This window comes from Salvia splendens, chromosome 17 (assembly GCF_004379255.2).
Source record: "Salvia splendens isolate huo1 chromosome 17, SspV2, whole genome shotgun sequence".
NCBI classification, from domain to species: domain Eukaryota; kingdom Viridiplantae; phylum Streptophyta; class Magnoliopsida; order Lamiales; family Lamiaceae; genus Salvia; species Salvia splendens.
Genome location: NC_056048.1, coordinates 10,941,868 through 10,964,685, shown reverse-complemented (window position 1 = coordinate 10,964,685; position 22,818 = coordinate 10,941,868). Strand labels below are relative to the sequence as shown.

The window sequence follows — 22,818 nt, the reverse complement described above, 5'->3', positions numbered from 1 at the left end:
ATGGTTAGTACCCGGTCTGTGGGGATACCATTGTAGCTTTGTTAAATCTTGTGATTTGTATCTCTTGTGTGGATCGAGTCACTTTTGGACTTGGTTGATGTATGTTTCTTTCGTGACTTTTGATATAAACAGATTGGGGGTCTGCCTTAACCCCACCATGATAGTGTTGAAAAAAAAACAAACAAATTCCTATGATTATTATTGCATTCGAAAAAAAAACAAACAAATTCCTATGATTATTATTGCATTCATATCTATAAATCTATACGTATATTTATAGCATTACATGAATCTATCACCATTCGCTCCTCTCTCTCTCTCTAAAAATCATCACTCCCATTTCTGTCATCTCTTTCTCCTCCAAAAAAAAAGAAAAAAAATGGCAGCAACTTCACCTCTCCCTCTCTTCCTCACTCTCTCTCTTCTCTCCCTCGCAATGCACGCCCGCTCCACCACCCACTGGCAAGACGTACAAGCCCTAAAGCAGCTCAAACGTACAATCTCCCCTTCCTCAATCCCCCCTTCCTCCTGCATCTCCTCCTGGGACTTCTCCGCCGACCCCTGCGACTCCCTCTTCTCCGACAAATTCACCTGCGGCCTCCGCTGCGACACCGCCCTCAATTCCACCTCCCGCGTCACCGACCTCTCCCTGGACCCCGCCGGCTACTCCGCCTCCCTCTCCTCCATCCCCTGGCCCTCCCTCCCCTTCCTCCAAACCCTAGACCTCTCCTCCAACAACTTCTCCGGCCCCATCCCCTCCTCCCTCTCCCTCCTCCCCCGCCTCCGCCTCCTCTCCCTCTCCCGCAACTCCCTCTCCGGCCCCGTCCCCTCCTCCCTCTCCCTCCCCCTCCTCGAACAATTCTACCTCGACAACAATTTCCTCACCGATTCATTCCCCCCTCTCAATTTCCCCAATTTAAAACGCCTCGAGTTCCAATCCAACCAACTCACCGGTTCCTTCCCTGACCTAACTCGCCTCCCAAACCTCAATTTCCTCGACGCCAGCGACAATTCCCTATCCGACGCCCTCCCTCCCTCCCTACCGCCGTCGCTCGTGGAGCTCGTGGCGCGGAACAACCAAATCGAAGGCGAAATCCCGCCATTGACGGCACCGAGTGTACAAGTGCTGGACCTCAGCCACAACAAACTCACTGGGTCAGTACCAGCGAGTTTGTTCAGTCACCCAAATCTACAGCAGCTAACACTCTCCTTTAACCAACTTGAATCGGTTCAAATACCCGCCGGGTCGGGTCTGACCAGCTCCCTCATATCCGTTGACTTGAGTAATAACCGGTTACGCGGGTTTCTACCCGGGTTCATGGGGCTTATGCCCCGGCTCTCGGCCCTTTCTATGGAGAATAACGAGCTAACCGGCCCGATCCCGGTCGAATACGCTATGAAAGTATTGAGCTCGGGCATCGGGTCGGCCCAATTACAGAGGCTGTTGTTGGGAGGGAACTACTTGTTCGGGGCGATCCCGGGCGGGTTTTTGGATTTGGAAGCGGGTTCTCTAACGGTTCGGTTAGGGGATAACTGCTTGTACCGGTGTCCGGTTAGATTTTTCTTTTGTGAGGGAGGGGTACAAAAGTCAACTTACCAATGCAAAGCCTTTAATGGTCCCTAGCAATTTTATTTTGCGATAAATTTATTTATTATTTTCTCCTAGATTTAAATGTTTGCATTAGTGTAACTGTTTATGAATATTATTGTGTAATTTTGTGGCTTAATGAACGGGAATTTTTTTATATACAAGCTTCAATCTATTAATAAGTCTGTCCGGCTATCGTGATTATTTATGATTAAATATATAACTAAACTTATCTCTTGTTTACTGAGTTTTTCTAAAAACATAGACCAGTTTAAAATGTTAAGATTATACTATATTTTAGAATTGATCATCTTACTTTTATTCTCATGACCAATTTAATCTTCAAAAAGTTTTATTATGGCTTATTTTATATTATATCATATTACTATCTTATTTAACGAATTGAACACTACATTCAATATATCAGAATTTGACTTTTCTAGCTTGAAATGCACATGACAAAAGTGGGCTCACCATTTAGTGGTGTTTGAATTTCATTCGAGTGAAAATTAAATTATTGGACAAGTTTGTCGTCCGATTGAATTGTTTTGTTCCAATTTGTTTTATTACTACTATATGGAGTATTACGGAATGCATACCTTAAACTTAATTCTCAAACATGATTTATATGACACAATATCCAAATTCAGATTCAAATTCAAATAAAAAAAGCTGAAATACACTAAAAAAAACTAATCCATCACTATTCGAATGAAATAAAACATAAAGGTATCTATTTGTATACAAATAAAACATAAAAAAGGCAACAATCGTTCAACAAAACATTAGTGTACTAACTCTACATACATACATATAAAACTCATGCAAAACATATAGAGAAAATAATGTGTGACATAAATGGATTAAAAGGTAATAGTAAGATAACGACGATGATAAAGGACAAGCCTAGATTGAGTCTCCCGTGATATAACTTTTCACTTTATTATTCACTGCACAGATGGGAACAACTCTCACCTCCACTATATATATTTCCTAATTTCTTTTTCTTTTTCTTTTTCTTTTTCTTTTTCTTTTTCTGTCATGATTATTCTTTTTTATTTTGTTCAAGGAAATAACCAGCCTTCAATAATTGACCTCTTCTTCATAAGGTAGAATGTGATATAGTACTACTAACAAATGAATGGTTCAGGGCGTTCATATCTCAATAGATTTTTTTGTCCTTTCCATTTCAGTTTAGTGTTGGATTTTTTTGTTTCAAGGTGAATTTTGGGTATAATTCTTTCTTAGTTCTAAGACGTTTTTTGAATTCTATAAGTGTACTAGGCTTTTTTTAAATTCCAACTTTGGGAGAGACGCATGACACTCATGCGTCGCCCGTTAATGAAACGCATGAGGGTCATGAGTTTTTGGGTATGACGCATAACAGTTATGCATTTTATAATTTTTTTTAGAAAAAAATTGGATGATGCATGACTCACATGCATCTTAGGGTAAAACGCATGACACACATGCGTCGCTTGTTTAAACATAACGACGAGAACAGAGGCAGAAGCTCATTTCAGCGTGAGAGAAAGAGAGAAAAGGGACAGGCAATTTCTAGGGCGATTATCGGTGATTTCCGGCAATTTGCCCTTATCTTTCGGTAAGTTTTGTTCAATCTTTCAACATTCCTACCTTATTTGTTGTTTATTGCATAATATTAGGATTTCTAATAAATTTATCTTAAATTTACTAAATTAGGGTTTATAGAAAAAAATTGTCTCTAATTGTTGTTGGTTTGTATATTTTTTTTGCAGAAATCATGCAAGTATTTGTGAGTTTATATTGGGGTGGTAGAATAGTTCAACTTCCTCAAGTGGGTATTGGTTATGATCCACCTCGTGCGAGAGCCTCCATCGTATTGAATTTGTGTGTTTCATTCTCTGAATTAGTTGCAATGATATGTGCTAAGATAAGAATAGATTCATATCAACACTCCATCGAAATATCATGGAGGCATTGTCTCTTTGGTACCGGTATGAGTTATATATGTACTGAGGTTGACAGTGATGGAAGTGTGATGTTTATGTTCAATGAGGCTCTAAATTCTACTCGTCATTTTGAATTATTTCTTGAGTATTCGTCTGTTGGAAATTTAGAAATCCCATCAGTTGTTGATTATGGTGTTGGATCATCTACAAGGGTTGAACATATGAGCTTTGATTCTGGTATGAATGAGCAAGCAGATGCTGTTGATGTTGGAATGAATAATCAAGTGAATGTTCAAGATAATGTCGATGTTGATGTTGTACGAAGAGACCTTGATCCACCATTATCGTCATCATCATCTGATGCTATTTTAAGTGATGATTCTCCAGGTGATGTTTCTAGTGATGAGAAGATAGCGTGTAAATCCGTCGTGCAAGGTGAACAACCACTTCCAGAATACATTCACAGTGGGTTGAAATATTTTCGCAGACTATCGAGTGGTCCTTTTGGGGTACCTGATGTTGGTAATGAACACAGTACTATGTACTGGGATGAAGCACACCCGTATCGGATTAATTTAGGAACAAAATTTGATAGCAAGTTGCACGTGAAGACTGCTATTACTATGTGGAGTCTGAGGCAACACTGGTAATTTAGGGTGGTTGAGATAAAATTAAGAAAGTGGCATGCCGTATGCAAATATCCACCAGGGAGGACAGAAGATGGGGTAGCTATTATCAGCTAGACCGACACTGAAAAAACGAATGAATGTTCGTGGAAAGTTTCTGTTACACAAAGGGCCCATGATGATATGTGGAAAATTAGGAAGTGAGTGGGACGCCATAGTTGTGAAGGTCATCGTAATGATAGAGGACATGCTAACTTTTCATCATCAATGATTGCTTTGTGTATTCGCCATCAATTGCTAAAAAATGTCGAGTACAAAGCTGCAGCCGTAAGAAATTTTGTTCATGACAGATTTCATGTGGTAATCAGTTATAACAAGGCATGGTATGCACGGAGAAAGGCTATAGAGATTGTATTTGGTGGATGGGAGGAGTCATTTAGACAGTTGCCAAGCTACATGCTTGAACTGCAGTCAAGGAATCCAGGCACAATTGTTGAGTGGAGGCACAATGAGTTGTTGAGCCAGGGACGTAATAAAGTCTTCTATTACGTTTTCTGGGCACTTAGGCCTGCTATACATGCTTTCCAAGAGTGCCAACTAGTTTTAACAATAGACGGGACTCACCTTCGAGGAAGATTTAAAGGTAAGTTGCTTGTTGCTTGTGGTGTTGATGCTAACAGGAAATATCTGCCGATTGCATATGTTGTTGTTGATGAAGAAACTGGCGACAGTTGGGAGTGGTTTTGGATCAGGTAAGAATTCATGTGGTGAAATACCGAAGGGAGGTGTGCATCATTTCGGATAGGCATAAAGGAATATTTAAGGCTTAAAGGAATATTTAAGGCTATGCGTTCTGATGAATGGAAAAAGCCGCCGATATGTCACCACAAATTTTGTTTGATCCATTTGAGGAAAAATATCTTGACGAAATGTAAGGGCACTAATGTGAAAGACATGGTATGGGCATTGGGTGTCACAACTCAAGTACATAAATACATGAGAATGTGGCGTGCACTACGTGAGGAAAGTCTTGTTGCGATACAAGAGCTCAACAAAGCCAAAAAAGAAAATCGGTCTCTTTGTTACAATGATGAACTGAGATGGGGGTGACCTCAACAAACATGTCAGAGAGCTACAACAAAGTGTTGAAAGGTATAAGAGAGTTGCCAATTAGAGATTTGGTTGATCTGACATTTTGGAGAACAGTGCAATGATGGGCAGAAAATTGCCCGAGAAATAGGCCATTACCAAATTCTGAGTCGTCCACGTATAGAAAATGGACAGGCAAAGGGCAACAACAGACAAGAGGTCAAGTTTAGGGATTCAAAGTGCCCTTGTGGGAAGTGGTAAATGTGGAGAGTTCCTTGTTCACTTGCTCGCACCGTTGCTAGAGATAAAGGTAACGCTTTGTTTGAACTCTTTGATAAACACAACCACAAAGCTACATGGGAAGCACAGTACTCTGGTGGCCCATTTCTCGCACCAAGACACAAAGACTATTGGGCTAAACCTGGATGGAAATTGCGTATCACCCCTGAGCAGTTGCTTCCTCGAAAGCGCGGACGAGGCAGAACTAGGAGGATTCCTAATCAAATGGATGTCCACGAGGAAGATGAACCGAGAGCTCCCCGCAAGTGCAGTAATTGCGGCGTAGAGGGGCATGACCGAAGAAATTGCTCAGTCAGTCGTGTTATGTAGGAGTTGTTGACATTTGCAAAAGGATCCTCCCACTTCTTGCAGCGCAGATATTTTTCTTCTCAATTTTTTATTTTCCTTAATTTAATTTACTTTTATTTGTTGGATCGTGTTATGGGAAATCATACTCTTTCTTTTGTAACAGGAGTTGTTGGTGAAGACAATGTTTTTACTGCGGTTGGATAAAAAACATGTTGTTGCCTTGCTGGACCTTTTTTATGTAATAGTTTTCTCATTTTGGGATGGGTTGGTTGAGTAATTGAGCTTTGAGTACACTATTATTTTGTCTAATTGGGCGTACCTACAGCTTTTCTTAATCTTAATTGAGTACACTATTATTTTGTCTTATTCTATATTCCCACATTTAGTGATGGTGACATATTGAGAATCTCCATAGTGGTCCATAAATAAAATTTTAAATCCTAATTATTACTTAATTTCACAAAAATATTTTAAAATGTACAAACAATTTTCTAATCAAACTAGTTTATTTGAAGCACACGTACAAGCATTAAATGAGAAATTATTCGTAACATAAAAAAGACATTCTTATAAAAAAAATTGCATGAATTTTTAAAAAATTTATATGCACGTGATCATTGTTGATTACACTAGTATATTTATATGCACGTGATCATTATTGATTGTTTTTAAAAAAATTTGCAAGAATTCATCTTAAAATATGTCACCATAAACCTGTTAATCAAGTATCAAAACATCAATATATAATGAAAAATGAGCTACTTATATGAAGATGGGGTGTATTTCGACGGTTCAATTCCCTTATTCTTCCTGGTTGACAATCTCTTCATCACTTTGCTTATGTACTTCCCAACCCCGGTGCGTGATGAACCCTCCGCAACTGGTCGAGGTTGGACATGGATGTTCTGAACAACCTCTTCTTCCTCATTTTCTACTTCTCATTCATCATCATCTTCTTCTTCAACTCGTACAGGAGGCACAAACTGATAATTTTGGAAGAATGAATCGACTAATGCTCGGGCTCCACTCCATTGCGTCACATCTTGGCTTTGTGAATAGGGGCGGCGATTCCAATCAGGTTCAGGTTGGCTTGGGGAATAGAGGGGACGACCTCACTGTGATTGAGACTTATGCGTCGGATAGAAAGACCACTGAGATGGGTCATGCTCTGGATTCATAGGCTCTGGTACCACATAATCGGGATGCGGCTGTGACATCCTAAACTGTTTTGTGAAACCGTGTCCACTAGTCCGAACACCTGTCACTCCACGACGTGGTGGAATTACTTGTGGTTCATAAGGCATGACCACATCTTGGTGTTGGGAAGCCGGGTACTCCATAACATCGGCGTGGTTCGTAGACTGAAGGACATGCCTAGCGATTTCTCGAATCTGTCGCATTCTTGGGTCCATTTCCTGTTCTCTAGTTAAATGTCAAACTTGCTGAAAACCCTCAACCTAGATAAAAAAATTCATACAAATATCAATACGAAACAATCTATAACACATGAAAGCATATAGTTTAATATAACAAACTTACAAGTAATCTCATCGAAGAAGCCGACTCGTTCATCCCAGCAGTTGACCGTACCCCGGGTTGAGTCAGGTACGTCACTGTAATCATGTTATACCACGCCATATACCCTGGACTCAATGGAATGTTCATGGATATCGTTGTGGCGTCTACGGTTGCCTGGAACCTTTCATACCTCATGTCTCACTCCCCAATGTAAAACTGATGCGTGTTTTCCCAATTATTACCCTTCTTACCACGCCGATCATTTTTACCCAAATGATTGGCATTTTTAGCATCCTATCTACGAATTGAGGAATATCCTGGTACTGATTAAATTGTCTGCGCACTCGTCCAGCCCCATGTGCCTCGACATAGGCCCAACACACCAAGTAAGTGTCGCACATGGAGCATCCATTCACATCATTGCAGTAGTCAGGCAGTATGCAATCTGCATATGGCATCCACAGAAACTATAAACCAACAATGCAAATGCCAAAGTAACTTCATAATAAATTCATAAATTAAGTCAACATAAAAATAAAATTCATCTGGCCAGGTCTAATCAAGGATATTTGATCACGGTAATGCTCCACCAAAAATCTAGGAGCATTTCCTAGTTGTGTAGTTCCTTTCCACCTATAAATAAAATTGATTTAAAAAAGAACCCAATATACATAAACAAATAAATGTTTAAATATATCATCTGGCTCCAAATTGCGTATACAGCTCGTGCACGAGCGCTACTACAAATGACAACCTCAATGTGGGCATTCTTTCCCACTCCCATAGCTGCAGAAGCATCATATGCCCGCCCAACTCTTTCCTCTTATCCATGGAAGCCTCGCACAGATAATGATACATGTACGACAAAGCCGCACTTCCCCAACTAATATTGTGCACCTCGTCCGGTTCCTCAAATGCATTCAACCACATAAAAGGAACCTTACACTCCGTCGTGTTAGGTAGAATGAGTCCTCCTAACAAGATTAGGACATGTTTACGTGCCCTTTGGATGTAGACATAAGTAGGTAGGTCATCACCCAAAGGTATCATTGTTTAATTAATCAGAGTGGTCATCAGTATAGCGTCTTTCTTTGTCTCTGATTGTGTATCGGGTATCCATCCCAACAAACCTCGGCACTTGCTGGGCCAATCGGTATATCCGACATGATGATCACAGGCTGTGAAAACACGATCGTCCGCTCTTAAGCCCCACAACGCTTGCACATCTTCTAAGGTGACTGTCGCCTCTCCAACCGGTAGATGGAAAGTGTGCGTCTCCGGCCTCCAACGCTCAACCAAAGCTATGATAAGCTCATTGTCGACCTTCATCGACTTCCCTCATTCCATCACGCCTCAGAAACCAAACATATTAAGCCAATATCTTACTATCCGTCCGGTGAACTTTGAAAATATGTGATGTGTCATCCGTCATTAGTTTATTTGATATGTGGTTTTTCTGAAGATATAGAACTGACGGATCTCCAGGTCCATATAACAATTGCCCTATAGAACTTGAAGTTGTCATCTAATCCTACAAGATATTCACAAAACAATAATTACAAGCACACCCGGTTTCCCAATTTCAATCCCTCAATCTGTACTCAAACAAGCACCCCGAACAATATCTATTTAGCATAATTCCTACAATAACCTTAATTTCACAAGCACTCTAACATTTCAAGTAATTTGAATCCAAGTAAATGGGAAACAGAAAATAAAAAATGTGAATATAATAACTAGGATTAGATATCAACATGTAAAGGTATTCCACATTTAATTACAGGGGTAAGATGAGAAGAAATTTAGGAGGAACCTAGAACAGGAGTTTGGAGGAATTTCACCAAAGAACCCAATAACCAAAGAACAAGTGAGGAATTTCATCAATAATTACATATGACATGGTTTGGAGGAATTTCATCAAAAGCCCTAATTTACAAAATCACCTAAAACTGAAACAAAAACGCCAATAACCAACGAACAAGTGAGGAATGTTGAAGGATTGAAGAAAACTTACCGGAATATAACGGAAAATGTGAAGAAGTCGCCGGAAATCGCCAAGAATTGCCGCTGCCTTTTTTGTTTCTGCGTTCTGCCTTGTGATTTAATTCAAAAGAGAGACGCATATGTGTCATGCGTTTTACTCTAAGACGCATGTGAGTCATGCGTTGTCAAAAAAAATTTAAAAAACGCATAACTGTTATGCGCCGTACCCTAAACGCATGACTCTCATGCGTTTCATTAACGGGCGACGCATGAGGGTCATGTGTCTCTCCCAAAGCCGAAATTTAAAAAAAAAACTAGTACACTTATGGAATTCAAAAAACGCCCTCGAACTAAAAAAGAATTATCCCGTGAATTTTGCTTTTCAAATTGTTCAACCCTCAATTTTTGAGATAAAATTTTAATACTTAAGAGTTGCACCTGTTACTAGCGCATGAATCATGATTTATAGTAGTATATTTGTTCTTTGAGATAAGCTCCATAGATAATTAAGAAACATGATATGGTTTTGGATAAAATATCAAACAAGCAAACCCTACTAAAATCAGTTTGTGGTCATATCTGTTTGAGATGTGCCACCGCATTAAGGATTATAGAATCATTTGATGGGTCAATCACATTTCTTCAAGATAATCATTTTAAGTACAAAGCTCATTCTAGTATTTAACAATCTTTAAAAACTTATATACAAGTCATTTCACAAATAGTACTCCTTTCATCTTGTCATAAGCGAGTCGCTTTTTTATGAGTAAATGAATTTAGCATAAGTAATATTCATTCATTCGAGTGTGCTATCATCTTTTTCACATCGATTTTCATAATTTTGTTGTCATTTGCATAATGTTTGACGCTGATTGTTTATTTTAAAACTCGCCGATCATCTATATATGTTATCTGTGGACTGTGGTCCTCCAACTGACTTGTTTACTGGCAGTGTAGCTTCCTTAAGTTTCTTCTATTCCTACTTGAGGTGTGGATAAATTTTTCTCAATTGTTTTACATATTTCTCCTTGATATAAATTATAATAAGTTATTCTAAAATGTTGAAGGGTTTCCAACAGCTCTAAAAACGTAACAAAGTGGAAATTAGTAACACAATGACCTAAAATCAATAATCAATAATAATAAGAAATGCATTACTACCACCAATAACAGAAGAACAAAAAACGCAAATAAAACTAAACGAGACCACTGTTTAGCAGCTTAATTATTTGCACACAAACAAAAGGATAAAATGAAAACTAAACAACAACAATTTTTTGATATATTTTCTAACAGGCAATGACCTAAAATTTAGATTACAAATTTCTCCATTCACATGAGTACAAGTGCATTTTTATTATTCAAGGTGAATCCATAGTCAAATTTTGAAATCCAACTGAATAACTCCCAAATTGGCAAATCCACTAGATGCCCAGAACCATTCACAGCATCCAAAGGTAAGAGAAGAACAACTTCCTTGCAAAAACCATTTCAATCCTTTACACATGGAATTGCATTTGAGGCTATTCCCATCAGCCACATTAACTGAAGAGATGGCACACTTTTCTTTTTCCGTTCCAACCAAGATGTCGTCTTACTTATTTAGGAAATAATTACAATCTTTGATTTTTTTTTTCTCTTTTACTAACAATAATGTGGGTCTCACTATCCACTAATAATACTTTAATTAACCTTCCTCATCCCTCTTACTATACCAATCTATCTTAATTCACGTGTCATATCATATACCCATAATTTTATGGGACGAATGGAGTAGAATTGAATTGAAAGAGGAGAAAGTTGATATTGGGGGGAGAGTAATTTGGGACTTCTCCAAATATTATAAGCTCGAACTGCGATTGGATTATGCTACACCTTTTTTCAATATATAATCATGAACAAAAAAAAATGGGTAAATCATATCTTAAGATAATTTTATATTTTTAAACTGAAGATAATTATGATACTAGCATATAAACAATGTCGTAAATTAGAGCGGATCACATCAACCATCATCTCCTACTCAGCTACTCCATTTCTGTCAATGTCATGTAGAAAAGGAGCTCCACGCTCCTCATTCATATTTTTTTTTTATGTAGATATTTCGTATTTGGCTAAAACAATATGTAACACCTTTTTGCAAATTTCATTTTTGTTAAAATTGATAGAATGTAACACCCGCCTTTTAATGTTGAGATGTAGTGAAGGGCTAAAGTAGTCAGGAGTCATTTTTGCTATTTTTTTTATTTCTCCCACTTAAGCAAAAAATGTGTGATTGACTTTTCTTGTTGAATTATGTCTCGTTGTGATATCTCAAACGACATACTAGTAGCTTTAGTTTGATCGAGTGTAAATAATTTAATTTATATTTAGGTGTTTGGAATAACATGAAGGTACTATAAAACAAATAATACTCCAATTTATCTTTACAAATAAGAGAAATAAAATAAATGAATTAAAGTTAATTACAAACCAAATTGAATAAAAAGAAAGTAATAAAAAACATTTGAGCCCAAAACTTCTCTCCCTCCAAAGTTCACACACTCAATAATTTTTTTGTATAATTCACAAACTGCCAGCTGAGAGGATTAGGAAGAGAAAAAGCACACCCAGGGTTCGAACTCGAGACCTACAGGATAGACGCGGTATCCAGCACCGTTTACCGCTAGGCCAAGGGGCTTGGATGATGTGAGAAGTAGTTGTTAGTTGTATTAGTATGAGGAATCTCAGCTTTGAACCTTGGATTTCCTAGAATGCCCTCGACCCCTCGTCATGTTAGGGCTCGCAAAAGAATAATAAGAAATAACCAAAAATCCCTTATAACATTTTTGGTTAAAGTATTGTAAGTGGATAGTTGAACATTTTCATAACATTTTTATAATAAGGGATTTTTGGTTGTTTTTCCTTTTTATATTCTTTTTTTTTATTATTTCCCTTATAACATTTTTCTTATTAATTCTACAACATGTATACGTTTTATAATCTTATTAATTCTACAACATGTATACGTTGCATTGTTATATGCTGGTATCATAATTATCTTAATTTTGAAAATATAAAATTATCTTAAGATATGATAGAGATTGGTCATGTTAAAATAACCAAAAATCCCTCGTTAAGGTCGTGTTATGGGATAGATTGGTTATATGCTCGTATCATAACTATCTTAATTTTAAAAATATAAAATTATCTTAAGATATGATAGAGATTGGTCATGTTAAAATAACCAAAAATCCCTCATTAAGGTCATGTTATGGGATAGATTGGTTATATGCTCGTATCATAACTATCTTAATTTTAAAAATATAAAATTATCTTAAGATATGATAGAGATTGGTCATGTTAAAATAACCAAAAGTTATCTTAAAATAACCAAAAATCCCTCATTAAGGTCATGTTATGGGATAGATTGGTCAATTCATAAATATTACTCCCTCCCTTTGTGAATAGGAGTCCCGTTTTTTTCATTTTAGTCCGTCCGCGAATATGAGTCTCGGTCCACTTTTACCATAAATGGTAATGGATCTTACATTCCACAACTCATTCATATTCCACTAACTTTTTTCCATTCACTTTTCTTAACATTTCTTAAAACCCGTGGCACCCATAAATGAGACTTATAATGGCGGACGGAGGGAGTAGCATTTATGTGGTGGATAAAATGTTTCAATTGAATACCATTATACAATTTCAATTGATAAAACGTTTCAATTGAATACCATTATGTAATTTTATTATTGTGGCGATTTGCATTATTCAGCAATTACAAAACTCCTAAATTTTCTAGATATTGGCCAAAACTTGCCTTTTATATATAGATATAGATTAGTATAACAATGCATTGAATATTAATAATACAATTTGACAGTTACAAATATAATTATCTTACCAAAATTAAATTGATTGAATATAGAAGGTAATCTAAATGCTAATTATATATTTTAAACATGACAATTATCGAAATTAAATGGGTTCCTCCAGTTTAATAATTTTATTAAATTGCATGCATAAAATGACTATTCAAAACAGCCTAAAACTCTATATTAGTATAGATTAATTGATTTTCTCCTTCCATTTTACTTGGTTGATATTTATTAATTAATTGATTTTCCCTTTCCATTTTACGAAGAGTAGTGTTAGTTTGGAGAGAGAAGTACAAAACGTTAATACAAAAATACTCATAAATAAAATAAAACAGAATACACAATAAATATATAAAGAAAACCAAAAATCCCCTCTCATAAAATAAACTACTCATACTCCATAAAACACAATACACTACAGTATACACAACATATATATAAACCCTAAAATTATTTAACAGAAGTGGGCGCCGCTCTTCTCCATCTAAAATTATTTAGCAACAATCTAAATTAAAATTCTATATTATTATAAAATTTAAAACATTAAAAGCCCAACATACAGTAATTAATACACTACGCCTCCACATCTCCTCTTCCCCCTTCCGTCCCGGCAGTTGATGATTTGGTTTGACACAAATTTCTTCACCTCCAAGATTCAATTTGTCGTTGCCGTCGTCGCCGTCGCGATTATTGGGGGTCAGCACAGCCGTTTCTTCTTCCTCTTTTGCAGACTCAGTGCTTTATAATTGTTCCGAAACGAAGCTATCATTTCATTGGACCAGTTTTTGCCATCAAAAAGAGCTTCATGCTAATTTCTGGGATAATTTCACAACTTCACCATTAGATTAGATATATATAGATTCTTTTTCTGAACTAGTCACACTGCTGTGTGCAAAATCCGGGTGAAACTCAGTCATTTTCCTCACAAACACTACACTTTCTTCGCGGTGGAAGTTCCAAGAAAATGTTTTTCCTGAGTGAAATAGAGCACACTTTGATGTTGCCCCCTCACCTCCTCAATCGACCCCTCGATGAAGCCATTAAAGAGCAGCTCGACTTAATCTTCCTCGACAAGGTTTCTCTCTCTGCTTCCTCTCTACGTTTCTCCCTTTGCTTACACGCTCTGTTTCTTCTAGGTTATTGATAAACATGGCTTATGTGTAAGTGTGTACGATATTCGGTCAATTAGTGGCGGTTTCATACTTCCTGGTGATGGGGCTTCAACTTACACGGTAAAGGTTAATTATGATATTTAAATGCTTAACATATTTGATTATCGATTTTAAATGCTAAACATATTTTGCTTCACTACCAATTTGTTTGCAATGTGTTGTTTTCTTTCAATGATACGAAAGAAATTAAGTATACTTGTAAACCGACGCTAAATCCACATCTATCATATCCAACCTGCCATCAAAGTATATTACAAATGTATTTTACAGGAATAGTGACTGCAGGAAGTCCAACAGAGTTACCTATTGCTGCAAAATTCACACTCCATAAGTAGCTTTTCTTTGATTCCAAATATTACATCGCAAAATAGTTGGTTTACAAGTATAATTCCGTTTATTTAGCATAGTTCACAAGTATTCAATGCGTTATCATGTCGTGTAAATAGTGAAACTGTAGAGATTGTCATTTTATCACTGGTTGAGTGGGTTTCGGAATTGTGACAGTTTAACTTGGTGTGTCTCATTCAGGTGAAGTTCAGGCTGGTAATGTTTCGTCCGTTTGTGGGAGAGATCATAATAGCTCGGCTTAAAGAATCTACGGTGGATGGTTTACGATGTAAGTTACAACTTCTTACATGTTCTGGTTTTTTTATTGAGTTTTCATTTATAAGTGCCTCTATGATCATTGTCATGATTTTCCATAAGCATGAAAAGTCTACAGAGAGAGTAATATTTATACATGAGTATGAATAGCTTCCCTGCTCTCTTGTCTTTATCTTTATTAATTGGTCGTATTTCTTATTGGTGGATTAGTGGAGTCTTAGATATAGGAGTATCTTTAGTCTTGTTCGTATCTTTTGAGTCATGTTTATCTTAGGATTTCTTTTCCTTTTGAGCCTTGTGTTTATCTTTAGACTTATGTATATCTTAGGATTTCCTTCTTCTTTTAGAATTTAATCATGTCTATGCATACCCTTGATGTCGAAAAAGAGAAGCCTCGTCTAGGAATTTATTTGGAATTGGCTTGAGGCCAAGGACCTCACAAGTGGTGCATCCATCGTTGGTTTGTTATTTATTCTGTTCTAATCATGTGGTTATTATATCGAGCAGGGTCATGCGTTATTTTTGCTGTGTAATTTGTGGTGTGTTTCTGGTAGTTTAATTGCAAGACTCTTGCATCATCTTCTTCCTTTTACCTATCTGTTGGAGTGCACCAATGTTGAATTCTAACAGAGCTTTCATCTGATCATGCAAAAAGAACTAAATTACTAAACGCAGCAACGGGGGAAGTATTAAAGGGTGGAAATACAATGCCTAACTAACAAAAGTGTGTGTTTGATTGAAATTTATCAAATATAATGGTATAATAGTTGGACGGGAACTCAAGAAACCCAAATTTTTATACACTTCAGAGCTCTAGTGTTTTGTAATGGATTTTGTTCCTTTAAAGCTAACACCTGGGGGTGAAGTTGTCTTTAGATCAGGGACATACATTTTCAGTTCTCTTTCTCACAACTTATTTCATGATTTCGTTCCTGCAGAGCTAGCACTTGAAAGTGGAAACACCTGTTTATCATTTATGATGCTTTAGTCAGTACTGCATCAAGAGAGAAACAAGCTCCACAAGGAGTGACATCTCTTAATCATAACATAAACTTGCATCTGATCATCTATTGGCGAAACAGAAAATCCTACTAGGTTACATTAATATGTTAGACAGAAAATGCAGGTTTGGATTACTGCTAATATTGGTATCACAGGCTTAGATTATTCTTGAAGAGGTTAAGCAGTTCTCAAGAATGTTGTAACAAGCATAATATGAGCCATATTATATTAATGTGAATATTGTTTCTTAGAGAACCTATTTTGTTGTTCATTCTAACCTCTTAGTCATTTTTGCACCATTTGCTTTGTACTACGTCCTAAGATATATTATTTCTTAGAGAACCTATAGTTTCTTATTCTTGGGACTTTTATTGAACAAACCCCTCAGTATATTCATGCATAAAATGGCATGTGATATGGACTTTTCCTCTTCATGGTATTGGTCAGTAGTGAAAAGTTGTGTGTTGTATACATAATGTTATATTTGCATGTATAGTTATGCACAAAGAGCATTATGTTACCAAAAAATTATGGTGGGTGGTCATGTTAATCATTGAATTTTCCTTGGCAGTATCGCTTGGGTTTTTCGATGATATATATGTACCTGTCCCTTTTTTGTTCTCTCCTAACCGCAATGAACCAGTCCCAGGACACAAGTGAGCTTCTCTCATTTCATTACATTTAATAGAGATTGTACTTGTGCCTAGGTTCTTTCATCAGCTTTTGTTATAGCTTTTCTTTTTCTGTATCAGGAATAGGGTTAATTGGATCTGGAATTATATGCATGAGGATTACTCAGTGGATGCAGAGGATGAGGTTATTTTGCCCGCAATCCGATTCTTTGCTTTGATAATTGTTCAACCTTGTATGCAACTACATAATTTTCTTGCTTGGTTGCAGATAAGGTTTAAAGTTCATGATGTGAGCTATCCGCCTATACCTTTAGAGCCGAAAGATGTCAAGCCATTTGCCCCCATGGTGGTCACCGTAAGTCATACATTAAAATCTCTTTCATTGCCATACAAGTCTCTATTACTCCCTCCGTCCCATTAAATTTGCAACATTTACTTTTCGGCACAAGATTTTATGTAGTATTGTTTTGTGAGTTAATGAAGAGAGAGTAAAGTAAGAGAGAAGAAAAAGTAGAGAGAGTATTATTTCCATTTTTAGAAACATTTCATTTTTAATGGGACAGACCAAAAAGGAAAACGTTTCATTTCTAATGGGACAGAGGGAGTATAATATTTGTCATTTCATTATTGGCTCTTCTTGAATTCATGGCCTATTATTTCAAGCACATCTGATCCATTTTGTGCGGGCTTATTGAGGCCCGTCTTTTTCTCGCCTTTGGCTTTCCTTTTCTCTTGGACTCTCTATGCCTCTCTGTAGAAAACTGAATTAAAATGTTATGCTTCAACATGATATTTGATTTATGAAATTGATGTAATATATTTTTTTTTATAGCAGGGTTCTCTTGACATGGATGGTTTAGGCCCTACTTCATGGTGGGGATGATTTGGGAGTGAAACACTTGGACTCACTGAGGAAGTATTTGTGTGATTGAGGAGGTCTAGTTAGGTTGTCTTAACCAATTCAAGTATCATATGGCATTTTATTTTTGGTAGTTTAGTGAAAGTGTTAGATATCAGGTAATATTTTTTGGTAATATTTTCATATAAAAATTTTATACTGAAGAGATGCAGCTGTTATTAGTGCATGATTTATGTGTATATTCTTTGAGAAGAAGCTCCAAAGGTTAATTAAGAAACGTGATATGGTTTTGGATAAACATCAAACATGCTAACCCCACAAAATTAGTTTGTGGTTATCTCCCACATTAAGGATTATACAATCATTTAATGGGCCAAACACATTTCGTTATGGTAATCATCTTATTCCAAGTGTATATCAATCTTTAAAATCTTATACTATGACATAATAATCAAACGAATTGATGTTGTATAATAAAGGATTATTAAGGGGTGTTCCAAGAATCGAACTTGGGACCTCTTGCACCCGAAGCGAGAATCATACTACTAGTGACTACACCAAACACCCACATGTTATACTTTCAAGATGGATTTTATTTAATGAAATCAATATTTAAGTCGAAGTTTGGTCAAATTTTGGCTAATCCCACTAAGTTTAAAATAATAATATTAAATCATAAATTTTCAAATTTTTTCCATTGTTCCATCTATATACAAAATGTGTATTTGAATGACGCTCAAAATTACGTGTTTTATGAAAATAAGTATCTTTTTCTTTCTTTTTTTTCTTTTACTAAAAATAAATAATTTTAAATATCATTAAAAGATGACGTTTTGTAATAGATGAAACAATTGAGGATATGAATTAAAACTTCATGATTTATTATTTCAATTTGAAATTTTATAGAATAGATCAAAATTAGACAAAACATCATTATTTAATTGACTATTAACTCTTTATTTAGTAATATTGTCTTTTAATAAAATCTGGACATGAAATTGGTAAAGTTAATTTCCACCACGATGAATTATATGATCTGCTCATTACATTTTGATTATTTGAGATAACACCTTTGTATACTAATTAAATTCAGGCATTAAATTTTGATTTTAGTAACTAGCAGCAAACAAATAAATATGCACATGAATAATATTATCATTAACTAGCCACAAATTAATTAAATCGGGTAGTAGTCGGGTATTCGGGTGTACTCGATCGAGCTACTTGATACACAACAAACCCACTCCTTAAACACCCAATCCCGAACCGATATCCGTAATTTTGATATTGGGTCAGGATCGGGTATTACCCGATATCTGTTTGTGCAGCCCTAACCACACATTATTCATTTGATAAAATAAAAAACCTCGTCTTCAAGAACACTATGAAATAATAGAGTAAAAGATTAAAAATGTAGTAAAAAATTTTGCATTCGTTGCACATAATAATAGATTTTTCATAAGAGTAAATAATTGCACAACATCTTGAATTAAACAAGAAAACTATTACAAGCTTGCAAACAAAAAAAGCCAATCAATAGGTACATTGTTATTTGAATCCTCCTGACCAATGAGTCTAGTTTTCTACTTAGACAAGGATTTTACACATAAAAAAAAATGAGTATAAAATCCCCACGAAAACCAGTCGAATGGCACCCATTGGCTACATCAGAATACGGAGTACAGCAAGACCAACTGCAGAGACAGAAGCGAGCGTACCTATGCAATACTTGATCACATCATACTTTGCAGCTTCCAGTTGAGCTCGCAGTGTATGGATTTCCTGAGATCACACAACCGACACAACGTGTCGAGCATAAATACAAGTTCAAGAACTATCAATATTCAGCAACTTCGTGTAAAAGTTACTCACTCGATCAAGTTTGGTGGTGAGGTTGGTTGTTTCTTGATTTTGATTGTTCAGCTCGTCTCGGATCCTCCTGCAAATAAGGGCAGATGCATATTTCAGCTAAAAGCTAAAAGTACTTTTATATGGGGGATGGTTGTTAATAAGTTCTCTTCTTATCCTGAATCTGTGAGTCCATTTTTTACTAATGCACCCAACGTATGAAATTACTGAATCTGTTGTATAATTCATTGAACTCAAAAAGTAAAAAAAAAATCAAATGCCTCCAGATTCGAATCTATGTACATTTCATTATATCAAGTTTAATAAATTATACAGCGAATCAGTAACTTTATACGTTCAGTGAATTAATAAAAATAGGGCTTGCGATGAAGGGGACTCATTGATCCCTCTCATGAATACTTAGGTAAATAACTTACCCCCGTTCAAGATTAAGATCTAAGCGCTGCCCGGCTGTGACTTTGTCGATTTCATACCTGTTCCAAAATTGTTTTTAGTGATATCTAAATGAAATACTATAAAAAAAGAAGTCCTTCATAGACAGAGTTTATTTATCTACATTACCTTAACTCACTACGCATTTTCTCTATATCATTCTTGATTTTTTCCATCTCATGTTGCAACATGGAGAAATGGTGGTCCTGCATTTGGAATTAAATCAATTACGTTCGTCTTTGCCTAAAATACACATTTCTCTGAGATTGGAGTGGTTCACAGATTTACTCCCTCCAAGTGAATTGTATGGTCCAATATTCTATTTTGAATTGTCTATTATTATAAATGGTAGTATTGTTTTTCATGGTCATCTACAAATATACCCTCTTTTCTTTTGTACGAAATTATCTTTTTACTAGACCACTATATAACAAATTAGCAATATTGATCAATTTCGAATATAATAGTTATCTTAGTAACAGAAAGGGTTATACCCCGTCCAAGAATAACATTATCGACCAATTTCATAGGCTCGACATGATATGAGTCATCTACCGTCACAAGAATCAACTAGGATAGTGGACAAAGAACCAGCCACAATATTAGACCTCTACATATTTAACAATCAAATTTATAACAAGGCAATCACAAGCTTTGATCATATAGTAGCTAAATATAACATATATTCCCACTCCAGCAACGAAAAAAGAGTCACTTCCTTAACATACACAAGCCTCAGTTCCGAACACAACATTTAAAGAAACAAAAGTCGCATTTGCTGTACCTGTGAGCTCTTGACTTCTGTCTTGAACATGGACAGATTGTTTTCCTGAAACATCTCGCTCTACTCGAAAACAGATAAAGAAGTTAACACTACAAATTCCCTCTTTGCCAACAAACACCAAACAAAGAAATGCAAACACAACTCACCTTTTGCATTTCACTCTTAGAAACATAGGAGCCAGAGACATTCTCCATGCTGTCATTCAGCACCTGCATCATTGCCTCGGTTATTGCCTGCGCCTGCCTCGACTCCACCCCCTGTGCCTCGAGTTTCCTCACCTAATCAAAACCATCACCAGCAAAAATGTAACCAAAATCATCACATCACATTAGGAAAGATTGTATCTAAACCATCACAACACAAAAGGGCAAAAAAATGTGAATAAAACCTTTAAAAAAATACAAAAAGGCTTAATGTAACTAAATCAGCATAACAGCAATAATGTAGCTAAGAACATCAAAACAGAAAAACACAAGTTTGTAAACGGCAATCGAAAGAAACTATTGAAACAATCAAACAAAAACACCAATTTCAACTCCAAATAACAAAAACCCTATTATAAAAAACAAATAATTACAAGGGCCAGAGTGTCGACGAGGTAGATACGTTTGCCGTTGGATTTAGCAAGTTCGGAAATGGGTCGGGTCGCGGCCAACCCGGGTCCTAATCTCAGCACCCGCTTACACGCCGCCGAGTACGCAGTCATTCTAATCCAACTGGTACTTCCAATCAAGAATAAAATATTAAACAAAACCTCCTCTAAAGGTTTCAACTGCGAAAGATTTTATCAAAATCGAGACGGGTTTCGCTTCTAATCAACACAATCGGCTGAAATCAGCTCAAAGATCAAATTTTTGGCTCTCTTTGCTCTTTAATCTGCTGATCAAACAACAAAAAGGGGGCGGGAGAGAAAAAGGGGAAATCGTGATTGAGAGATATGGAAGGTGAGGGGAAGTTTCTGCAGAGGAAATGATAACTGAATTCAAAGATGGGTTCACAACCTATTTGTGCTGAAGGTTGGAGACTTGGAATTATTTATAAGAAAATGAAAGAAAATCAAGAATTCGAAAAAGTGGTTAAACATTTCTACCATGTGTCATTTCCTACTTCATCTCCACTATAGCCATAAATTTTGAGGACCTTCACGTTATTTTTGGAAGCCATATTGATTGTTAGATCATTCATAAAGCAGAGTCTTGGTGAGTGTCGAGGGGGACAGTAATATGATAATTTGTGCATTCATAAAGTGTCGGTCAAGCGATAGACAGGTTGCGTTGTAGATGGCTTGTCATGACGGGTGTCCCAATTTGGAGCGAAAGAGGGCGTGACTTTCATCCATGCCCTCGCAGCGAATTAGCTTACACCTTTCTGTCATCCCTATTTATAACTAAAGACCACCTTCAATTTTCACACCAATTCATTTTCTTTGTCTCCATTTTCTCTCTCAAATTCTACCATTATGTTTAGTGAGGAGAACCAAACCAATGACTCTGTTGGTTCACTACATCGTTTCCAACAGGCACTCCTAGCCTAGGTTTGCATCCACGGTTGCGAGCGAAGGGCATCTTCAGATTGGCATGAAAGCAAAGCCCGGGGAGAGTTGTCGTTTGAGCAGTGTGCCACCCCCAGCCTCTCAATTGGACAGACAATCAAGTGTCCAACAGAGGCCATCATATATAACGTTTTGTAAAAGGCGTATATTGCATACATGAACTGGAACAAACCCTTAAGTCGGTTCGGTTATTTAAGGAACCAATCGGTCCTGACCGACAGCTTATCGGTTGCACAGAAGGTACTGAAATTCAGTGACAGCCAATAAAAAAAATTGTTTGCATGCACTGGGATTTGATCTATAATTTTCCATCTTCAAATTCAAGACTTCAAATTGTTAAACATTAAATACAAAATTCATAAATCGTAATCATATATTCATATTTGTAGAATACTGATGATTTTAATAATAGTTAAACCATAATATCATCACAAAATACACTACAAAATTTAAATTCTAAAATATTCATATTAGCTAAATATGCTAACTGCCTAAGCGGGCTACGAACGATTCTATAGTCTATAGGTTGGTTTTTTACTGTTTCATTTCTTTTTTTACTTTTCAAAACTGAAATAACAAAACTAAAATCAATATATAAAAATAAAATATAAAAAAATATCGGTTATTCGGTTCTAACCTCTCGGTTCTGTTAGAACCGAGATTAGCTTAAACTTACTAACCGAAACCGAAACCGAACCCTAACCTTAATTTTTCGGTTCTCGGTTAA

At 36.4% G+C, this 22,818-nt stretch overlaps 3 protein-coding genes across 7 annotated transcripts; 2 read left to right on the top strand and 1 right to left on the bottom strand.

Annotated features, from left to right (window-relative positions):
- The first annotated feature begins 379 nt into the window (after positions 1–379).
- Positions 380–1,752, top strand: LOC121774302 (leucine-rich repeat receptor-like serine/threonine-protein kinase SKM1). Its single transcript, XM_042171200.1, has one exon. The coding sequence runs from the start codon at positions 380–382 to the stop codon at positions 1,622–1,624; it is 1,245 nt and encodes a 414-aa protein (XP_042027134.1). The 3' UTR covers positions 1,625–1,752.
- Positions 1,753–13,768: 12,016 nt separating this feature from the next.
- On the top strand, positions 13,769–17,693 carry LOC121775237 (DNA-directed RNA polymerase III subunit RPC8-like). Of its 4 annotated transcripts, none has more exons than XM_042172278.1 (7): positions 13,770–14,261; positions 14,323–14,418; positions 14,887–14,974; positions 16,535–16,619; positions 16,716–16,779; positions 16,864–16,996; positions 17,201–17,220. In XM_042172278.1, exons 1-7 carry the CDS (start codon positions 14,151–14,153, stop codon positions 17,203–17,205), a joined length of 582 nt encoding a protein of 193 aa, XP_042028212.1. In that variant the 5' UTR covers positions 13,770–14,150; the 3' UTR covers positions 17,206–17,220. The 4 variants fall into 4 exon arrangements, with proteins under 4 accessions (XP_042028214.1, XP_042028212.1, XP_042028213.1 ...); XM_042172279.1 differs by lacking the exon at positions 17,201–17,220 and adding an exon at positions 17,431–17,693 and having other exon boundaries at positions 13,772–14,261; positions 16,864–16,950; XM_042172277.1 differs by lacking the exon at positions 17,201–17,220 and adding an exon at positions 17,428–17,693 and having other exon boundaries at positions 13,772–14,261; positions 16,864–16,950.
- A 1,196-nt stretch (positions 17,694–18,889) lies between these two features.
- LOC121775409 (protein FMP32, mitochondrial-like) lies at positions 18,890–21,839 on the bottom strand. Of its 2 annotated transcripts, none has more exons than XM_042172491.1 (7): positions 21,630–21,839; positions 20,686–20,817; positions 20,540–20,599; positions 19,885–19,961; positions 19,740–19,796; positions 19,327–19,393; positions 18,890–19,236 (listed from the first exon to the last, which is right to left on the bottom strand). In XM_042172491.1, exons 1-7 carry the CDS (start codon positions 21,630–21,632, stop codon positions 19,117–19,119), a joined length of 516 nt encoding a protein of 171 aa, XP_042028425.1. In that variant the 5' UTR covers positions 21,633–21,839; the 3' UTR covers positions 18,890–19,116. The 2 variants fall into 2 exon arrangements, with proteins under 2 accessions (XP_042028425.1, XP_042028424.1); XM_042172490.1 differs by lacking the exon at positions 21,630–21,839 and adding an exon at positions 21,117–21,623.
- Positions 21,840–22,818: the final 979 nt, after the last annotated feature.

Bases quoted from the DNA above. Each gene is read 5' to 3' on its own strand.
- LOC121774302 (XM_042171200.1), top strand. From the start codon at position 380: ATGGCAGCAACTTCACCTCTCCCTCTCTTCCTCACTCTCTCTCTTCTC.
- LOC121775409 (XM_042172490.1), bottom strand. From the start codon at position 21,245: ATGACTGCGTACTCGGCGGCGTGTAAGCGGGTGCTGAGATTAGGACCC. The intron at 20,818-21,116 runs GTAATTATTTGT...GGTTTTGATTAG, and splicing joins TCGTCGACACTCTGGCCCTT to GTGAGGAAACTCGAGGCACA. The intron at 19,237-19,326 runs GTGAGTAACTTT...GTGTGATCTCAG, and splicing joins TCACCACCAAACTTGATCGA to GAAATCCATACACTGCGAGC.
- LOC121775237 (XM_042172277.1), top strand. From the start codon at position 14,151: ATGTTTTTCCTGAGTGAAATAGAGCACACTTTGATGTTGCCCCCTCAC. The intron at 16,620-16,715 runs GTGAGCTTCTCT...TTTCTGTATCAG, and splicing joins GAACCAGTCCCAGGACACAA to GAATAGGGTTAATTGGATCT. The intron at 16,780-16,863 runs GTTATTTTGCCC...GCTTGGTTGCAG, and splicing joins CAGTGGATGCAGAGGATGAG to ATAAGGTTTAAAGTTCATGA.